Source organism: Carcharodon carcharias, chromosome 10 (genome assembly GCF_017639515.1).
Source record: "Carcharodon carcharias isolate sCarCar2 chromosome 10, sCarCar2.pri, whole genome shotgun sequence".
NCBI classification, from domain to species: domain Eukaryota; kingdom Metazoa; phylum Chordata; class Chondrichthyes; order Lamniformes; family Lamnidae; genus Carcharodon; species Carcharodon carcharias.
In genome coordinates this window covers 37,614,566-37,635,141 of record NC_054476.1, presented here as the reverse complement: position 1 = coordinate 37,635,141, position 20,576 = coordinate 37,614,566, and the positions used below count along the sequence as shown (strand labels likewise).

Sequence of the window (20,576 nt, the reverse complement as noted above, 5' to 3'; positions counted from 1 at the left end):
CAAGGCCTGTGCAGAGCTGATTATAGGTGTTGCTAGTAATAAACTTCATGTAATTGTGTTCGACCAGAACCTTCGTTATACAGTGGTTTGCATTTGTAAATAATGGTGTCTGTCGTCATTTTTCTGTTTAGTGTCTGAAATGTTCCTGTTGCCCTGATTGTAACTGTGACATTCCCACACCAGGTGGACACCCACATCCACGCTGCTGCCTGCATGAGTCAGAAACATTTGCTGAGATTTATTCAGCAGACCAACAAGAATGAAGCTGACCGAATTGTACTGGAGAAGAAAGGACGCAAATTGACCCTGAGAGAGGTGTTTGCAGATCTCAACATGGACCCTTACGATCTCACTGTCGATTCACTGGATGTGCACGCAGTAAGGACTGATTTTTAATTTTTTGCCACTGTGCTTATAATATTAATAACTTGCATTTAATTAGCACATTTTATTTTTAAAAATTGCTGGTATCTATCACCCGCTTGTAACTACCCTTGAGAACTGCTGCAGTCTGGTGTAGGTATACCCACAGTGCTGTGAGGAAGCGAGCTCCAGGATTCTGACCCAGTGGCAGTGAAGGAACAGCCAATAAAGTTCCAAATCAGGACAGTGTGTGGTTTAGAGGGAAGCAGGCAGTGGTGTTCCCAATAATCTGCTGCCTTGTCCTTCTAGTGGTAGCAGCCGTGGATTTGGAAGGTGCTGTCTAAGGAGTATTGGAGAGTTGCTGCGGTGCATCTTTTTGGTGCACACTGCTGCCACTGTGTGCTGATAGGGAGGAAGTGAATGTTTAAGCTGGTGGATGGGATGCTGATCAAGCGGGTTGCTTTGTCTTGGATGGTGTTGAAATCTCTTAGACTATGGAACAGGACCAGGCCATATGGCCCTCAGTCCTGCTCCGCCATTCAACAAGATCATGGATAATCTTGTAATTTAACTCCACGTTCCCGCCCTTTCTGGACACGTTGCCTGAAAGGAACATGGAAGCAGATTCAGTTGTAATTTTCAAAAGGGGATGGGATAAAAACTTGACAAGAAGAAATTTGTAGGGCTATAGGGAAAGAGCAGGGAGAGTGGGACTAATTGAATAGGTGTTTCAAAGAGCCAGAATCAGATGACTGGCCTCCTCCTCCTCTATTTCCAATTAATTTGGAGATGATTTTGTATTCTCATAATATAAATCTTTTAAAATATATGTCTAAGAAAGTTTATTTGAGAAAACTAATTTCTTTCTTAGGGCCGCCAGACATTTCATCGATTTGATAAATTCAACGCCAAATACAATCCAGTCGGTGCCAGTGAATTGAGGGATCTTTACCTGAAGACAGACAACTACATGCAAGGGGAGTATTTTGCTCGAATCATCAAGGTATGACAATTTTATGAAGCGTCTGAACATCATGTCTTGTAATTAAAATATGCATATCTTAAACTAAAATCCACAGAGCAGGTACAGGCTCAAGCATAAGGAAGAACTTGCATTTATATATCACCTTTCACAACCTCAGGGTGCCTCAAAGTACTTTACAGATAATGGAATACTTTTGAAGTGTAGGCACTTACGTAGGAAACATGGCAGCCAATTTGTGCACATTAAGCTCCCACAAATGGCAATGTGGTAAATAAGCAGATAATCCTTGAGCCTGCTTCACCAAATCATCGCAGTATCCATAATCATGATAATCCAGGCTGACACTCCTAAGTGCTGTGCTGAGGGAGTGCTCTACTGTCAGAGGTGCCATCTTTCAGATGAGATGTTAGTTGGAGGCTCACCTGCCTGCTCAAGTGGATGTGAAAGTTCCCATGGCATTATTTCAAAGAAGAGCAGGGAAGTTCTCCCTGGGGCCCTGTCCAACATTTATCCTTCCACAACTTCACTAAAACAGATTACCTGGCCATTATCTCATTGTGGGAGCTTGATGTGCACAAACTGGCTGCTGCATTTCCTACATTACAACAGTGACTACAATTCAAAAGCACTTAATTGGCTGTAAAGTGCTTTGAGATGTCCTGAGATCATGAAAATGTGAGCTTTTTCTTTTCAGTGCTTTGTGTGGAGTGTTATTGTTGTGTGTTTGTCCACAGGAAGTCTCTCACGATCTAGAGGAAAGCAAATACCAGTACTCAGAACCACGACTATCAATCTATGGTGGGTCACCGAGTGAGTGGGTCAATCTGGCCAGGTGGTTTATTAAACAACGAGTCTACTCACCAAACGTCCGCTGGGTTATTCAAGTTCCTCGTATTTAGTAAGTCCGAGGTTTCCAATGACTAAAGTGATATAATGCAGAGAGTTAGAGCCACAATGAACAAAACAAGAGAACACTAGGAGCAGGAGTAGACCATATGGCTGGTCAAGCCTGCTTCGTCATTCAGTACAATCATGGCTGCTCTTGGGCTTCATCTCCATCCGCTCCCCATATCCTTTGATTCCCTGAGAGACCAAAAATCTGTTTATCCCAGCCTTAAATGTTTTCAGTGGTGGTGCATCCAAAACCCTCTGGGGTAAAGAATTCCAAATATTCACAACCCTTTGAGTGAAGAAATTTCTCATCTCAGTCCTAAGCGATTGACCCTTTGTCCTGAGACTGTGCCCCACCATGTTCTAGGTACCCCAGCAAGGAAGACAACCACTCAGTGTTTACCCTGTCAAGCCCCTTCAGAATCTTAAATATTTCAATGGGATCACCTCTCATTCTTCTAAAATCCAGATAATTTAGGCCCAGTTTACTCAGACTTTCATAGAACAATCCTCTCACCTCAGAGACCAATCTAGCAGATCTTTGCTGTACTGCCTCTAATGCAAGCATATCCTTTCTTAAATATGGAGATCAAAACTGTACACAGATTTCCAGGTGTGGTCTCACCAAAGCCTTATACAATTGTGGCAAGATTTCTTTATTCCTGTACCCCAGCCTCCTCACCATTTGCTTTCCTAATTGCTTGCTGTACCTGCATGCTAAATGTTTGCGTTCCTTCTGCCAACCTGAAGCATTGAGCCAGTGAATTGAAAAGGAACCCATGGACTAACCAAACGATTTCTTTACTGGAGAATCCCATTGAAGAGTTCCCTCTTCACCATGTGTTAGAATAGTGCTACTGGACAGATACTCTTCATCTTCATGTAATTTTCCAAAATTTCATTGATTCTGGAAAGGTCCCAGTGGACTGGAAAACTATAAATATAACACCTCTATTCAAGAAGGAAGGGAGACAGAAAGCAGGAAATTATAGGCCAGGTGGGTGTACCTACACCACATGGAATGCAGCGGTTCTTAAGGGCAGCTAGGGATGGGCAATAAATGCTGGCCCAGCCAGCAAAGCCTACATCTTATGAATTAAAAAAAAGTTAGCCTAACATCTGTCATTGGGAAAATGCTAAAATCCATTCTTAAGGAAGTAGTAGCAGGACATTTAGAAAATTATATTACAATCAGAGTCAACATGATTTTTAAAAGGAAAAATCATGTTTGACAAATTTATTAGAGTTCCTTGAGGATGTATCAAGCAGGGTGGATAAAGGGCAACCATCTGGGACAAAGCAATCCACTTAATTGGCCCTCCACCACCGATGAACAGTGCCAGCAGTGTGTACCATCTACATGATGCACTGCAGGAATTCACCAAGGCTCCTTCAGCAGCACCTTCCAAATCCATGACCACTATCATCTAGATGGACAAGGGCAGCAGACACATGGGAACACCGCCACCTGCAAGTTCCCCTCCAAGCCACTCTCCATCCTGACTTGGAACTATATTGCTGTTCCTTCACTGTCGCTGGGTCAAAATCCTGGAACTCCCTTCCTAACAGCACTGTAGACCTACACCACATGGATTGCAGCAGTTCAAGAAGGCAGCTCGCTACCACCTTCTCAAGGGCAATTAGGGGCGGACAATAAATGCTGGCCCAGCCAGCAGCACCCACATCCTGTAAATGAATGGGGAAAAAAAGTCGATGTTGTGTGTTTGAATTTCCAAAAGGCAGTTGATAAGGTGCCACATGAAAGGTACTAATAAGGTAAGAGCACATGGTGCTGGGGGTAAAATATTAGCATGGCTACAGGACTGGCTAACTCACAGGAAACAGAGAGTGAGGATAAATGGGTCATTTTCAGGTTGACAAACTGTAACAAGTGGAGTGCTACAGGGATCAGAGCTGGGGCATCAACTATTAATGATCTATATTAATGTCTTGGATGAAGGAACACAATGCATTGTAGCCGAATTTGCTGTTGATACAAAGATAGATAGGAAAGCAAGTTGAGGAGGATACAGAGTCTGCAGGGGGATATGCATAGGTTAAGTGAGTGGGCAAAAATTTGGCCAGTGAAGTATAATGTGGGAAAATTTTAGGTTGTTCAATTTGGTGGGAAGGTTAGAAAAGGAGAATGTTATTTAAGTGGCGAGAGTTTGCAGAATGCTGCAATACAGAGGGATCTGGATGTCCTTGTACATGAATGACAAATTGTTAGCATGTAGGTACAGCAAGTGATTAAGAAGGCAAATGAAATGTTAGCCTTTCTTGCAAGGGGGATGGAGTATAAAAGTAGGAAAGTCTTACTACAAATGTACAGGGTATTGGTGAGAGCGCACTTTGAGCACTTTGTGCAGTTTTGGTCTCCTTATTTAAGGAGGAATATTCTTGCATTGGAGTCCGTTCAGAGAACATTCACTTGGTCGATTCTTGGGACTAGGTGGTTGTTTTATGATGAAAGGTTGAGCAGATTAGGCTTTTACTTATTAAAGATTAGAAGGCTGAGAGGTGATCTTGTTGAACATATTAGATTCTGAGAGGGGCTTGACAGGGTAGATGCTGAGAGAATGTTTCCCCTCGTGGGGGAAATCTAAAACTAGGGAGCACAGTTTCAGAAAAGGGAGTGTCATAAGGAGTGTCCATTTAAGATGGAGATGAGGATGAATTCCTTCTCTGAGGGTCATTAATATGTGGAATTCACTACCCCAGAGACCAATGGAGGCTGGGCCATTGAATATATTCAAGGCTGAGTTAGACAGGTTTTTGATCTGCAAGGGAGTCAAGGGTTATGGGGGGGTGCAATCAGGAAAGTGGAGGTAAGGCCACAGTCGGATTAATCACGATTTTATTGAATGGCAGAGCAGGCTCGAGAGGCCAAATGACTACTCCTACTCCTGTTTTTTATGTCTTTCATGTCACATGTTTCAGGGTTTCTATTTTAACCAACTGGTAACTGAGTAAATACATTGGTGAGCATGGACCTGAGTCACAGAGAACCAGAAGGTTAAGTTCAATCCTCAGTCTGATATCAGTCTGCTGAATTTAGCTGCTGAGGTAATTGTATGTGGCAATAAGGGTTACTGCCGGAGGTGCAGAGGTGGGAGGAAGCGGACGTAATATGGACTTTGGATAGGCATCTCCTGTTTGTCATCTAGTCACAGCCACCCCTTCATCTTCGGACCCCCCCAAACCAACTCCCCCATGCCCCCACCCCCGACAAAGCTTATTGGCAATGTCAAACTAACTTGATGAATACATTGATCAATACTGTTACTAAGCTAAAACAGTGGACTTGGAGGGGTTTATCACACAAGGGGTAGAGCTTTAATGTGTATCTTAAACATCCCAGAAACCCTCCAACAGCATGGTACTGCCTCAGGACTGACCCTCCAACAGTGCAGCATGCCTTCAGTACTGTCCCTCTGACAGTTCAGCGCTTCTTATGTACAGCCCCTTCAATAGTGTAGCACTCCTTCAGCACTGCACTGGGACTGTGAGGCTGGATTATCTATGAGATTTGAACCCGCGGTTATAATTTAGGCGGGAGTGCTGCCCACTGGGGCCATGTTAATGATTTGTCACATAAACATGCTTGTTAAAGGGACTTGGCCATGTAGGCTATGGGATTAGACCATGACAGTAGTGAAAACACACCGAATTGTCATGAAAAGCACATGATTGGTGAGACTGGAGTGAGTGAAATTATCTGGGCTGATCTACCATTTACTTTTTAACTTCTATTCCAGTGATATATTTCGAACAAAAAAAATCTTGCCTAGTTTTGGAAAAATGCTGGAGAATATTTTCCTGCCTCTCTTTGAAGCAACAATCAATCCCAAAGAAAACCGCGAACTTCACCTCTTCTTAAAATATGTGCGTAAACCACCTATCGATTCTACTTGTACTATAGAGTGTTACATCCTCTGCCTGTCTGTGATTGAAGTCTCTGCAAATGGGTAGGTTTTTAATCCCACATTTACTTCAAGAAACTCAATTAAATTAATTGAAATGAACTATTAATGGCCTGGATTACATGAAATAAAACAGAAAGGCCAGGTTACTACACTACTTTACGCAGTTGAATCTATTGCTGAGGTTATGATATGGCAGGTGGTATTTGCCATGCTGACCAAATCCCAAAGGGAAACTTGACCAAGCTATTACAATGATTTTGCAATTTGTATTTATTACAAAAAATAGCTTTTAAAAATATCAAGAAATTCACAGCATCATTGGGCTAAAAGCAAAATACTGCGGATGCTGGAAACGCTCAGTAAGGTCTGGCAGCATCTGTGGAGACCGGACCAGAGTGAACATTTCAAGCCCAATATGACTTCATCAGCTGATCCCCATAACACACTAGGTGGACAGGTGCTAAAATCGGCAGCCCTCCTGCCATATGTAAATAAATAACTAAAGGTTTATTAGACTTGTTAGCAAGCCTATTGACCTGGATAATGTACTGCCCATGCCATGATGTGGCTGGCACGGGCAGGTGGGTGGGAGTGAGCAGGCCTTTATTTATGGTCTACTTGAAGAACAGCAGGAAAGAAGGCAGGGACCTCTTTTTAGCAGGGGTGTGCTGTGTGCATCTTGGGTACCTCCCCAAAATGTAAGCCCCACTTCCTTCTGTGCCAACTGCCCTCTAAAACCTGCCCCTGCACCCCCACTCCCCATCTCTGGGTTCCAACCCCAAAACCCCAGGACTTGCCTTTCCAGGGCAGCCATCCATCGTCTTCACGCTCCCTCTTACAGTCCTGACAGTGCCCATGACTGAGCTCTGGCACTGCCAAGACTGCTGGAGCTACTGGCCAATCAGATTGGTCAGCAGCTCCTGAGGGAAGGACTTGCTCCCACCAAAGGGCAGAAAACACACTCTCAACCATTTTGGCCTGCTCATTGGGTGGGGCTTGGTGTGTGGGTGGGGGGGGGGGGGGGGGGGGGGGGTCTTCCTCTGGTCATGTTAGCTTCCAGTCGACTTTCCTTTTTGGGGGAAGGGTGGGGAGGAGAGACGAGCGGTTCACTCACTCCTCCCCCATAAAATGCAGTCCTTGGTGTAGGATTAGAGTCACAAAGAAGTCCCAGAGTGGGTAAGGATGATGGGTTTCCTCCCTAAAGGGACATTAATGATCCAGTTGCATTTTTATGACAATCCAACAGCTTCATGGTCACTTTTACTGTTTTTATTTCCAGATTTTTAAAAACTGATATAAATTCTCAAATTGCTATGGTGGGATTTGAAATTGGCTGCCTCACTGGAGCATGTGTCACACTGTGTATCATGGCTGGGAGTCTGTGCTGTCTGACTGCTCTGGGTTCTGTTGCAGGTGACGGGATTTGACAGTGTGGATGATGAGTCCAAGCACAGTGCTCACATGTTCTCAATAAAGAGCCCAATCCCTGGGCAGTGGACGAGGGAGCAGAACCCACCGTACAGCTACTACCTCTACTACATGTATGCAAACATTATGGTGCTCAACAATCTGAGGAAGTAAGTATTCCCAGCTCCGTATTCTCTCCTGCAACCGAATCAGATGATTCTGTAACTACCATTCTAGTGAGGGTCATGTGGTTGACTTGTCCGTGGACTTTCAAAAGGTTTTTGGTAAAGTACCACTACATGGCCTGAATTTTACGGTCCGAGCTCTGGTGCATGCCCAACCTAAACACGTGTAAAATTGGGTGAAATGAGGTCAAGAGTGCATCCCGATGTCATTGCACACGTGAGCAATATTGAGGTCAGTGGGCATGGGGCCAATTAAGGGCCAATTAAGGTCATTATAAAGCCTATTGACCAAAATTTTACATTGCCCGTGCGGATTTTAGCTTTCAAAACAGGTGGGCAGAATTCACGTTTTAATCATTTCCACATCCACACATGGGATAAAAGGCCCCCAGAGCACCAACACTTTCTCTGTCATTGCCAGTCCTTTGCTGTGAGAGTACAGAATTGTCCCAGAGTTTCTTGGCACCTCCTTTGATTATCGAGCCTGCATTTCAGCTTCAGCATCTCAGGTCCTCATCGCCCCTGGAAGGTTCCTCTGAGTATTACAGCACCGTGCTCCTTCATTTTCAAGGCATTGCTTCTCTGCATCCCATCTAATGGGGACAATGCATTCCACTGAAGAGGAAGGGAGGGACAGGTGGATGAGGAGGCCAGGTGAGTGTGGGCAGAGTTCCAGAGACAAGGCACGGGCTCAGTTGGTGCACGGCCAGCAGGGAGGCCAAGGCGGGAGGGACCGCCGAAGATGCCACTACCCAGTATCTAGAGTGTTCAGGCAGCACTCCAACTGCCTCCAGATGTCAGTGCCGCAGGAGACTCCGCCTCTCCAGGGATGCAGTGATAGCAATATGTCACATGATAGGTCCGGAAATCACCTCCACCCCATGATAGTGACTTTGAAGGTCACAGTGGCCCTCAGCTTCAATGCCTCCAATACTTTTCAGGGCTCAGTGGGGGCTCTGTGCAGCATCTCTCAATCGGCTGCACACAGTTGTGTCAAGCTCGTAACTGATGCTATCTTTAGACGCATCCGCATGTTCACCCACTTCCGAACAGACAAGGCGAGCCAGGCGGAGAGAGCACGAAGCTTTGCTGTGATGGCTGGGTGCCCCCACATCTAGAGTGTAATAGGTTGCACTTGCCTGGCCATCAAGGCACCAGCAGGTGAGCTGGGCGTTTTCATAAACAGAGGGGTTCCAATCAATGAATGTTCAGGTCGTCTGTGACCACAGGACACAGATTCTCCAAGTTTGTGCCCACATCTTGCAGCACTCACAGGGACCAAGGCTGTTCGTGGTTCCTGTACAAATGGATGGATGGCCAATGGCACTGTCTCCTTTGTTAACAATCAATAAATGAGAGCCCAACGCAGTATACCAGCACCAAGAACATATTTACAAGCCTGTGCTGTATCTGGCACCTATTCAAACCATCCAACCAACTCAGCCCATTTAAGCCAAATAAAAGTTTATGTTACTTCATACAAACATGCAAAGAACAAACAAAGTGTCCATCTCTAATGCAAATGTCAAAATAATTAATGCAAATAATGTCACCCGTGACATGCCCCTGTTGTGCTTAAGGTGCCTTCAAATTAACATCCACGGGTGCTGCGTCTTGTGCCCCCACCCCACCATCGCTGACAGTGGCTTTGGAGGCAGACTGCTGACTCTGCTGTCCTGGTGGCTCTGATGACCTTGGCGGTCATCCTCTGGCCGCTGGAGCCTGAGAAGGCTCCACCTAGGAGGGTGCGTCCTGCCCTATAGCTGGGCACTCATCAGTCATCACAGCATCATCAGATGCAGTGGCCACTGGCAGAGGGGCAGAGGAGCTGGTGCCCGTGTCCGGAGAACCCTGAGACGTGCTCTCACAGACGACAGGCAGCTCGTCCGCTAGTGTGAGGTGGGTTTGCACCTCCTTGCTCATCATTGATGGACGGGCACCCAACAGAGAGACTAGGTGCCTCATCCATCTCTCACACTGGCAGTGACCCCCTGAGTTGCCACTGTTTCCATGGAGGAGGCTATGCGCTCGGTGTTAAGGGTCAATGCAGAACTCATGCTCTGCATGAACCCCTTCGTGACGGAGCCCATGGCACACAGACCCTCATGGATCTCCGCCAGTTCTCTCCGCACATCCCGTTGGACATCCAGCATCTGCCACCTGATGAATGACTCCAGAGGCATGTCATCTGCCTCAGACGCAGCACGGTCCTGGTCTCCAGCTGTGCTCCCACTGTCGGCTCCCTGGGACCTCGCTGTCTCTGCCAGCTCCTCATGCAAGTGTGATTTGCTATTAACGCTGTGCATTACCTGTGGAGCCAAATACTTAATGCCCAACGACGTGTGAGTATCTGTGCTGGTGTCTGGTTCAGAGAGACAGTGTGACACTGGTGCAGGTGTGATGTCTGCCTCGGAGCTCAATGGGGGGTCCTCAGGGTCGCCGGTGGCTCCTACGGATGCTGCATCTGTGGGAGGAAGGCAAAAGATCAGTAAATTCGATCAACAAAGTCATTATGCATGCTAAGCGGGCTGAGGAGACAGTGGAGACCTGCTGCATGATGCCATCTGCATTGGAGCTTCAGTGGGCTCTCTGGCTATGACAGTCAGTTTCTGATGAGAGGAGCCCGTTACGTTTCCAGTGCCCACCATACACACATCTGTCACCTGCATTCTTACCTTCATCCGAGACCCCTCCTCACCGTGGCCGGAGGAACGAGCCGGCCGGTGGCATTCCAGATCCAGTGCATTGCTCTCATGATTCATGAGGAAGTACAGATTTGGCACTCCTCCACCTGTTCTGCGATGCACCACAACGTCTCCTCTTCCCCTGACAGGGAAATATAACCTCATTATTGCTCCATCTCCCTGAACATCCTTTCCTGGTTTCCACCTGGCCTCCCACCTGGGCATTAAGCGGACCGTGTCACTGTGACACATCTCACTCTGCAATGCGCTGAGGCCAGTCGTGCTGTCATCCCAGCCTTGGCAGGGCAGGCTTCAGTGCCAGTTGGCATACACACTCTTAGACCCCTGAACAGTCCGAGCAAACAGAAACCCGACTAAAATTCTCCGCACAGATCCAAGCCATCTCTGCACTTACCCTTGCTGACCGTAGCAGATCATTGAACCTTTTGCGGCCCTGGATCCACATGTGTGGTGCACCACAACCTGCCCACTGACCTGGGCAGTGACCTCTGTCCAGGTCTTCTTGGTCAGGTGAGGTGGCATTCTCTTGCCATCCCTGGGCATTAAGATATGCAGCCTGGCACTGACCTCCTCGACCAGCACTTCCAGGCATTCATCTGAGGAGCAGGGGGACAGAGTACCCACCCGACCTTCCCTCCCACCTTCCATGACTACCAGGTGCTAAGGCCATGACTGCACACCAGGACAATTCTTGGATTAGCTTCAAAACAGCTCCCTCACCTTCCCCCACAACTCCTGGCAGTCTTCCGGGGGCCGCCTCTTCCGTTTTTGAACACCCCGCTGGGTCCCTATCGGACCCGACACGTTCCCACCCCCACACACACAGCAAACAACTGGCAGTTGCATTTCATGCTTGGCGGGCCTTAATTGGCCACCCAGCATAATATCATCTGGAAAAACTCAGCAGGTCTGGCAGCATCGGCGGAGAAGAAAAGAGTTGACGTTTCGAGTCCTCATGACCCTTCGACAGAACTTGCGTTCGAGTCCAAGAAACTCTTTCTTGGACTCGAACGCAAGTTCTGTCGAAGGGTCATGAGGACTCGAAACGTCAACTCTTTTCTTCTCCGCCGATGCTGCCAGACCTGCTGAGTTTTTCCAGGTAATTCTGTTTTTGTTTTGGATTTCCAGCATCCGCAGTTTTTTTGTTTTTATTAGCATAATATCATGTTTACAGTGTGATCACAGCTGGGAGCAGCTTTTACACCCACTTCCAGCTGTGCTGACTTCAGTTGCACCCTGCGGGTAAAATTCAGGCCAATAGATTTGTTCGTTAAGTTAAAACCCATGGGATTAAAGGGGCAGTGATAATGCGGATACAAATTGGCTGAGACAGAAAGCAGAGAATAGTGGTGAGCGGTTGTTTTCAGACTAGAGGCAGGTGCACAATGGTGTACCCTAAGGGGTCGGTATTGGGATCGCTGCTCTTTGTGATATATATTGACAACCTGGACTTAAAGGGCATAACTTCAAAGCATTCAGATGGCACAAAACTTGGAATTGTAGTAAACAACGAGGACATAGGCTGGTAAAATGGTCAAATACACGACGGATAAAACTTAATGCAAAGAGTGAGGTAATTCATTTTGGTCAGAAGAATGAGGCGAGGCAATATAAACCAAATGGGACAAATTAAAGGGGTACAGGAGCAGAGAAACCTGGGGGTGTGTGTACATAAATCTTTAAGGGTCACAGGACAAGTTGAGAAGGCTGTTTAAAAACTATATGGAATCCTTGGCTTTATTAATAGAGGCATAGAGTACAAAAGCAAGGAAGTTATGGAACCAGTATAAAACACTGGTTTAGACCCATGCTGGAGCATTGTGTCCAATTCTGGGCACCAGACTTTAGGTCAAAAGAATCAGAGGCAAGATCTTTTTACACAGTGAGTTATAATGATCTGGAATGTTCTCTCTGAAAGAGTGGTGAAGGCCGATTCAATAGTAACTTTCAAATGGGGATTAGATAACTACTTGAAGAGGAAAAAAATTGCAGGGCTATGGGGAAAGAGCAGCAAGACTGACATTGATTGGATAGCTTTCAAAGAGCTGGCACAGGCTTGATGGGCCGAATGGCCTCCTTCTGCGCTTCTAATTTTATGGTTGCACAGTTTGACCTTTCTCTGACCCAGATCTGTTTTCCTCAACTCTACAGGGATCTTAGGGCAAAGATTCCAGCTCACTGACTCCGAAAATGTTTCCATTACAGTTGATCTCGCTTAGCTATAGAGAAAAAATTGGTTCACCTGGGACTGATGAATCCCATTGAGCTCATCTGCTCGGGTGGGGTTTTAACTTGGACAGGGAGAGGATTTGAGCTGTGATGCAGGCTTGATGGAAATCCTCATAGTGAGCTAGCATGAGGCCTGGGCTATTTTATCTCCTGATAAACTGGTGTGTGACTGATTTCTTTTTCAGGGAACGAGGTTTGAGCACATTCCAGTTCCGACCTCACTGTGGGGAGGCTGGTTCAATCACTCACTTGGTATCAGCCTTTCTAACAGCGGACAATATTTCACATGGACTGAATCTTAAGAAGGTACGTTCACACACAGCAACAACACTGAGTCAAGAGGGTGATGTGAAAATCAGTCTTGCCCATTAGCATCACAGCATCTCACCTCAAACTAATAAGCGCCAGCTGTGACTCAGTGGGTAGTATGTCACTTCTGGGTCAGAAGATTGTGGGTTCAAGTCCCACTCCAGTGACTTGTGCACATAATTTAGGCTAACTCTCCCAGTGCTGCATAGTTAGTGGAGCTGTACTGAGAGAAGGCTGCACTGTTAGAGGTGCCATCTTTCAGATGAGACATTAAACCAAGGCTTTTGTCTTACCTCTCAGTGCCCTGGGATCTTTTACATGCACCGATCTGAAGAAAAGCAGGGGAGAATGTCCTGGACAATAGTTATACCACAATGAACAACACTAAAATAAATTGTGTGTCCTTTGTTGTCTGACTATATTCAGCACCTCCTGAGGTCATGAAAGGTGCTATAGAAATGTTTGGTTTCAAATTGCTTTCTTTATGTTTCCCAAATTTGAACTCTGATCATTTACACTAAGTAATTCTGTCAGAAAATTATCTGGATGTATTCCCTGTGTACTGCTCAGATTCTGGGGTATATCTCGATGATTTAGACTTGCATGTAATGGCTGTGATTTAGAGGTTTGCAGATGATATGAAAATTGGCTGTGTGGTTGATAGTGAGGAAGAAAACTGTGGACTGCAGGAAGATACCAATGGACAGGTCAAGTGGACAGTAAAGTGGCAAATGGAATTCAATCCTGACAAATGTGAGTTAATGCAAAGTAAGTGGCAGGAGGATCAGAGGGGAGTTGAGGAGTAGTTTTTCCACCCAGAGGATGGTGGGTGTCTGGAACTCACTGCTTGAAAGGGTGGTAGAGGCAGAAACCCTCATCACATTTAAAAAACACTTGAATATGCACTTGAGGTACCCGTAAACTACAGGGCTATAGAGCTGGAAGGTGGGAAAATGTCTGGATAATTCTTTTTCGGCCAGCATTGATAAGATGGGCTGAATGGTCACTGTCTGTGCTGTAAATTATTTTATGTTTCTATGTGCGACTCCCTGTTCTGATTTCAGTTGGAACACTGCCTTTCACATTGATTGCCTTGGGCTTGAACATGATCCCACAGTTCTGGGAATTCCTGCTGGGAAGTTTGAGCCCACCTGACATTCACACACACACAAGCAGCCAATCGGGGACAGTCGTTCCCAAAATGACTTAGCACTCGCAGGACCAGGAGAATATTGGGAAACTGTAATCAAATTTCAAGCATTAGCCGACCGTCATGAATATAGTGTCCTTTTTCCCTCTCTCATGACCTTCATTTAACTCCAGCGTAGGGAAAGGATGTGACTGACTACAGGCTGAATGCAGTGAAAGATCCAGAATAAAATAAAATCATTTAGCACCATTCCAAATGGGCAAGAGTTCAAAACAACACTTAGTAACTCGATACTCATCTGTAAACCTCAAACAGGCTTTGCGTTTGGGGACTGCGCACTTTAAACTGCTGGAAAAAGCAGCTGGTGCTTTGAGACGAACTTGCACCCTGACAATTCCACATTGTCCTCTGACATTATAAAAAACATAAACAGAATTACCTGGAAAAACTCAGCAGGTCTTGATCGTTCTTCAGAAACACAGTCTCAATCGTTTATGAGAACTTGAATTTATAGCACACCTTTCATCGCTGGAGTGTAATGTCCAGTTCTGGGTTCTGCACTTTAGGAGGGCTGTCAAGGCCTTTGCGAGGGTGCAGATGAGATTAACTAGAACGGCACCAGGGATGAGGGACTTCAGTTATGTGGAGAGACTGGAGCGTTGTTTTTCTTAGAGTGGAGAAGGTTAAGGAGAGATTTAATCGAGATGTTCCAAATCACAAAGGGCTTTGATAGAGTAAATAAGGAGAAACTGTTTGCAGTGGCAGAAAGGGTCAGGGCAGAAACCAACAGACACAGGTTTTAGATGCTTGGCAAAAGAACCAGAGGGGGAAACTCTTCTTAGCAGCGGGTTGTGATCTGGAATGTGCTGCCTGAAAGGATGGTGGAAACAGATTCAACAGTAATTTTCAATAGGGAGTTGAATGGACAGTTGAAAAGGAAAACATTGCAGTGATGTGGGGAAGATCAGGGGAGTGTGACTAATTAGATAGCTCAAAAGAGATGGCAAAGGCAGAATAGGCTGAATTACCTCCTTAGGTAATTTATCATTCACTGTCCTCTAGGAAGTTCAAAAGTTCTTTACAGCCAATTAATTAATTAATTTTTAAAGTTATGATAGCAAATACAGCAGTCAAGGTGTGTGCAGTGAGATCCCACAAATAGCAATGAAAAGCAGCAGTGAATTTCACAATGTTGGTAGAGGAAAGAATGTTGGCCAGGACAGCTACCCTGCTCTTCTTCCAGTAATGCCACAGGAATTTTACAGCCACCTGAACAGGCAGAGGGGCTGTCAGTTTAACATCCCACCTGAGGAACAACATCTCTGACAATGCAGCACTCCCTCAGTACTGTCCCTACGACAGCGCTGTGCTCCCTCATTACTGCAGTGTCGACAGTGTCTGCCCCTTTGAAAGCATGACACTCTTCCATTATTGCCCCCTCCAACAGTGCTTTCCTCCCTTGTTACTGCTCCTACAACAGCATGGCACACACTTATGACTGCCCATATACAGCGCAGCACTCTCCCATGACTGCCACTCTGACAGCATGGCATTCCCTCATGGCTACCCCTCTGACATAACAGCACTCCTTTGTGACTGCCGCTCTGACAGCATGGTGCTCCCTCATGATTGCTCCTCTGACAGTACGGCGCTCCCTCATGACTGCCCCTCCATCAGTCTAATGCTTCCTTAGCATTGACCCTCTGACAGTGCAGCATTCTCTAAGTACTGCCCCTCCAACAGTACAGAGCTCCCTCAGTACTGACCTTCCAACAATGCAGCACTCCCTCAATACTTCCCCTCTGAAAGTGCAGCACTCCCTCAATACTGCTGCTCTGATTTTGCAGCATTCTCTTAGTACTGTCCCTTTGATACTGCTGCACTCCCTCATTCCTCTACCTCTGACAGTGCAGCATTCCCAAAGTACTGTCCCTCCAACAGTGCAGTGCTCCCTCAGTACTGACCTTCCGACAGTGCAGTGCTCCCTCAGTGCTATCCCTCTGACAGTGCTGCACTCCATCATTCCTCTACCTTTGACAGTGCAGCACTCCCTCAGTGCTGACCCTCCATTACTGTGCTAATTTACTCAAGCTTGGCTATGTACATTATTTATTCAGTGTGATATTGGTTTTGTTTATACTAAATCAGTAGGAAAGCCTGATTTTATATTTGTTTTCCAGAGCCCAGTGCTTCAGTATCTATACTACCTCGCTCAGGTGCCCATTGCCATGTCTCCACTGAGCAATAACAGCCTCTTTCTGGAATATTCTAAAAACCCACTGCGTGAGTTCCTGCACAAAGGCCTCAAGATCTCTCTCTCCACTGACGACCCCATGCAGTTCCATTACACCAAGGTTGGTGCCTTTTAAGTGCTGTGCAGTGCTAATCCAGATGCTGATGGGGTTATTTCTGCTGCACATGTAGTCATCCTCACTGATTTCTGTATGTCAGTGCTGTCCGGAATTCCCTGAACTGCGTGTGCCCGAGGGAAGAAGCCCTCAGCCAAAAGAGCAATCTCCGAGGAAAGTCAACATGTAAAATTTAGGTTAGGATGTTAACCTATGACACTACTTGCAGTTACATGTCCCTGCACTATTCCCAGTTATGTCCTACGTACATGTCCCATTGTAAATTGCCATGTCAACATTTTTCATTCAATTTTATAATGTGGATTGTCACAATGCAGTTGCATACTGTGGCCATTAGATGGTTCTGTGGAGTGGGTTTCTGGAGTCTCCCTCCCCAGACTCTTGCATGTCGATTCAATACAAGACTACCTTGTGGTCATCACCTGATTATGGTCAATCAGCTGGTAATAGTGGTGCCCCAAATACCTGTCGCCTGTCCAGCAGCAGGACCGTGAATTAGGCCAGGTCCCAAGGGCCCTTCTGAGGCCCCAGCTGCATAAATAAAGCCAGGAATGTAATAGGGGGCACGCTTCATAGAATGGCAACTCCCCGGCCTGCAGTTTCCCTGGCAGGAAGTTGACATGCTGAGCAGCAGGTTTATCTGCTGAAGAGAGCTAGTCATGTCCATCGACCAAATGCTTCCCTGACCTAAGTTGCTGTCCTGAGGGACAGGAGTGTGAAACAGGTGAGTTCCAGGTGAGCTCAACCCCCTCCTACTCCCTAAACCTTGCACCAGAGATGTAACCACAGTAACATGGATACCATCTGCCATTATTTAACCTGGGTGATCCACCTCCAACCTTACTAACCTTCAGGTTCAGTGTCAGAGGTCATTAATAGTTTGATCTTGCTCTACTTGCCAGATACTTTTCATAAAGATTCCATGCACTGAGGAATATACAAAGTATAATTTATACAGGATTGAAAAGGCATCAGAAATTAATGCCCAAATCTACTATGTAACCATTTAGTTGGAATATAATTCCACTAAAACAAAATCCATCAGATGTGAGCGTCGCTGGCAAAGCCAGCATTTATTGTCGATTCTCTAATTATTCTTGACTACCTTCTTGAACCATTGCAGTCCATGTAGTGTAGGTACACCCACAGTGCTATTAGGGAGAGAGTTCCAGGATTTTGACCCAGTGACAGTGAAGGAACGATGATATAGTTCCATGTCAGGATGGTTTGTGGCTTGGAGGGGAAGTTGCAGCTGGTGGTGTTTCCATGTAGCTGGTGGTGTTTCCATGTGCCTGCTGCTCTTGTCTTTCTAGGTGGCAGAGATTGTGGGTTTGTGAGTTGCTGCTGAAGAAGCCTTTATATTTAAGCACTGTTAAAAATACACAGATTTTATAAGGCCAATACCAGTCAGGTTTGCTTCTGGCATGTTGCTGCTTGTGCTTTGAGATAGGGAACTAATGAATTATTCTGTTCTGATCCAGGAAGCACTAATGGAGGAATATGCAATAGCTGCCCAAGTGTGGAAACTTAGTACCTGCGACCTGTGTGAGATAGCGAGGAACAGTGTGCTTCAAAGCGGATTGTCGCATGAGGTAAAACTATAGAAACAGTATGTTTAATAAGGCTCCACAATCTGAAGGATCTTATTAATATCATGTTTCGGTGCTCAGGTGGTTTGCGAAGCAGAGGTGGAGATTTTCAATGAACAAATGGCCAGGGAATTGAGGGACTTGAGAAAACTGATAGGAACAGGTTTCATTCTGCCGTCTGCAAGTGAAATATCGTCAGAAATCAGAGGCATGAAGATCAGAATGCGTCTTGGGTCTCCTTCCCCTCCCCTTTCACAGAGACACCTTGGGACTGTAATTCCAGTCAGAGTGTGATGGAAAACTTTTATGCTAAGATCTTAAGGCAAACGCCTGCTATTTTTCTAGGAGAGGAAGGGAGGGGCATCCTACACTACGTGCTACAGCATCCAGTGTGTGTCAGGTGCCCGTTCAGAGAGAAAGAGAGAGAGAGAAGTTATTAATCCTTGGTTGACAATAAGACTTGGCCTTGGTTTCATTTACTGTTCCAATCAAATTTTGCACTTGCTTTGAAACTGTATATAGCATTGTACAGTCTGGTCAAGCCCCTCTGCTGCACTCAGACAATGGAAAGAACATTTAGAGCTTTTACCGTGATGTAATTTTGAAGTCTAAGCAATGAAACATGACTAGCAACTGAGTGCAAACCCATACATGGTGCCAAGTCTTCTTCTCTTGGGAAAATGTTCTTCCCATTACAATCTTCACTCACATTTCTCCAGACAAAGCTGCGAATCGATACGGCTGCAGATGGTATTACAAAAAAGTAAAGAGTAGACATCTGTACGTGCAAGCAGGCAATCACTGAAAGCACATTAAGAGATTAATGCTGAGAGGCTGACTCCTGAGGTTTTGTCACATGATTTACAAGAGCTGCTGCAAAGTGAAGGCTAAACTAGCAGCTATATTTATGGTGAGGGTGTACAATTCAGGCATGGAGGTGACCTGCAGTTTATGGTTTTCTGCTGAGGAAAAATGTGTTCGATAAAACGGGCACTGTCTCCACAAGTTAAACAAAGGAGAGGCGTCAGCTGCAGCTCAGTAGGAGTGGGGGGATGGTAGCAATAATGCTAATTTTACTGGACTAGCAACGCAGAAACTCGGACTAATGGTCTAGGGATGAGCTCAAATTCACACCATGGCAGGTGGGGGCATTTAAATATATTTCATTAATACATTTGGACTAAAATGTTCAACGCATTAATAATGATCAAACTACTGGATTGTCATAAAAACCCATCTGGTTCATTGATGTCCTTAGGGGAGAAAATCTGCAGTCCTGACCTGGTCTGGCCAAAGGTGACACTAGACCCACAGCAATGTGATTGATTCTTAAATGCTTTCTGAATGGCCCAAAAGCCACTTGGTTATCACTACAGAAAAAGATACTATGGGTGTAAACCACCACATAAACTTCAGTTCAACTAGCTTGGTGGTTGGGGCGGTCGGTGGGGAGGAGGTCAGGGGGTGGTGGGGGGTGTGGTGGGATGGGAATCAGAGCATAGATTCAGAAGGGAGAAAAGCAAAGCTGGAAATGGAAGACAGAAAATTAATAAGCAAGTGTGGGACTCCCAAATCTAGAACCGCCCCTCCTCCGCACCCCCCCCCCCCCACCCCGGCCCCAGACTGTCAAGGAGCAAAGGATAGGAGGAAAAAAGGAAGCTTTCATCAGATACCAAGAGCTAAATGATGCAGAGAGCCTAGAGGAGTATAGAAAGTGTAGGGGTGAAATTTAAAAGGAAAATAGAAAGCAAAGAAAGGGCATGAAAAAATATTGGCAAGTAAAATCGAGGAAAACCCAAAGATGCTTCAAAAGTACATAAATAAGAAGATAACTGAGGAAAGAGTGGGACTAATTAGAGACCAAAAGGTAGTGTGTGTGTGGAATAGGAAGGCATGGGCATGGTTCTTGATGAATAGTTTCCATCTATCTTCACAAAAGAGAGGGACAATGCAGATGTTGTAGGTGAGGAGGAGTGTGAAATATTGGGTGAGGTAAACACAATGAGAGAGAAATTATTAAGGGGTCTGGCATTTTTGAATGTAAATAAATCACCAGGCTTGGTGAAATGTATACCAGACTACTAAGAGAATCAAGGAAGCAAATTTCAGAGGTTTGGATAATATTTTCCAATCGTGTCTGGCTATAGGTGTGATGCTGGATGACAGGAGGACTGCTAATGCACTGTTCTGTAAAAAGGGAGGAAGGGATAAACTAAATAATTACAGCTCAGCCTAGTCACAGTGATTGGCAAATTATTGTAAAAAAATGCTAAGGGAGAGTATTAATCATTATTTAGAGGGACAGATTAATCAAATACAAGTCAACATGAATTTAAGGGGAGGTTGTATCTGACTTAACTTGATTTAATTTTTTGAGGAGGTAATGAGGGTTGATGAAGGCAATGCATTTCAGGTAGTCTACATGGATTTTAGCAAGGCTTTTGATGAGGTCCCAAATATTGGACGGG

General features: G+C 45.6%; 1 protein-coding gene across 7 annotated transcripts in view; it reads left to right on the top strand.

Moving 5' to 3' along the window:
* The window catches only part of LOC121283268 (AMP deaminase 3-like), a 57,677-nt gene that overhangs the window by 35,204 nt on the left and 1,897 nt on the right, over positions 1-20,576 (top strand). For 3 of the 7 annotated variants that reach the window (XM_041197656.1, XM_041197654.1, XM_041197655.1), the window contains exons 7-14: positions 184-378; positions 1,235-1,366; positions 2,083-2,246; positions 5,998-6,124; positions 7,579-7,742; positions 12,877-12,997; positions 16,331-16,504; positions 18,001-18,111. In XM_041197656.1, the coding sequence (XP_041053590.1) occupies positions 184-378; positions 1,235-1,366; positions 2,083-2,246; positions 5,998-6,124; positions 7,579-7,742; positions 12,877-12,997; positions 16,331-16,504; positions 18,001-18,111 (1,188 nt within the window). Of the gene's footprint in view, positions 1-183; positions 379-1,234; positions 1,367-2,082; positions 2,247-5,997; positions 6,125-7,578; positions 7,743-12,876; positions 12,998-13,623; positions 13,769-16,330; positions 16,505-18,000; positions 18,112-20,576 lie in introns of those variants that run through there. The other 4 variants (XR_005944220.1, XR_005944221.1, XM_041197657.1 and 1 more) reach the window with 4 other exon arrangements.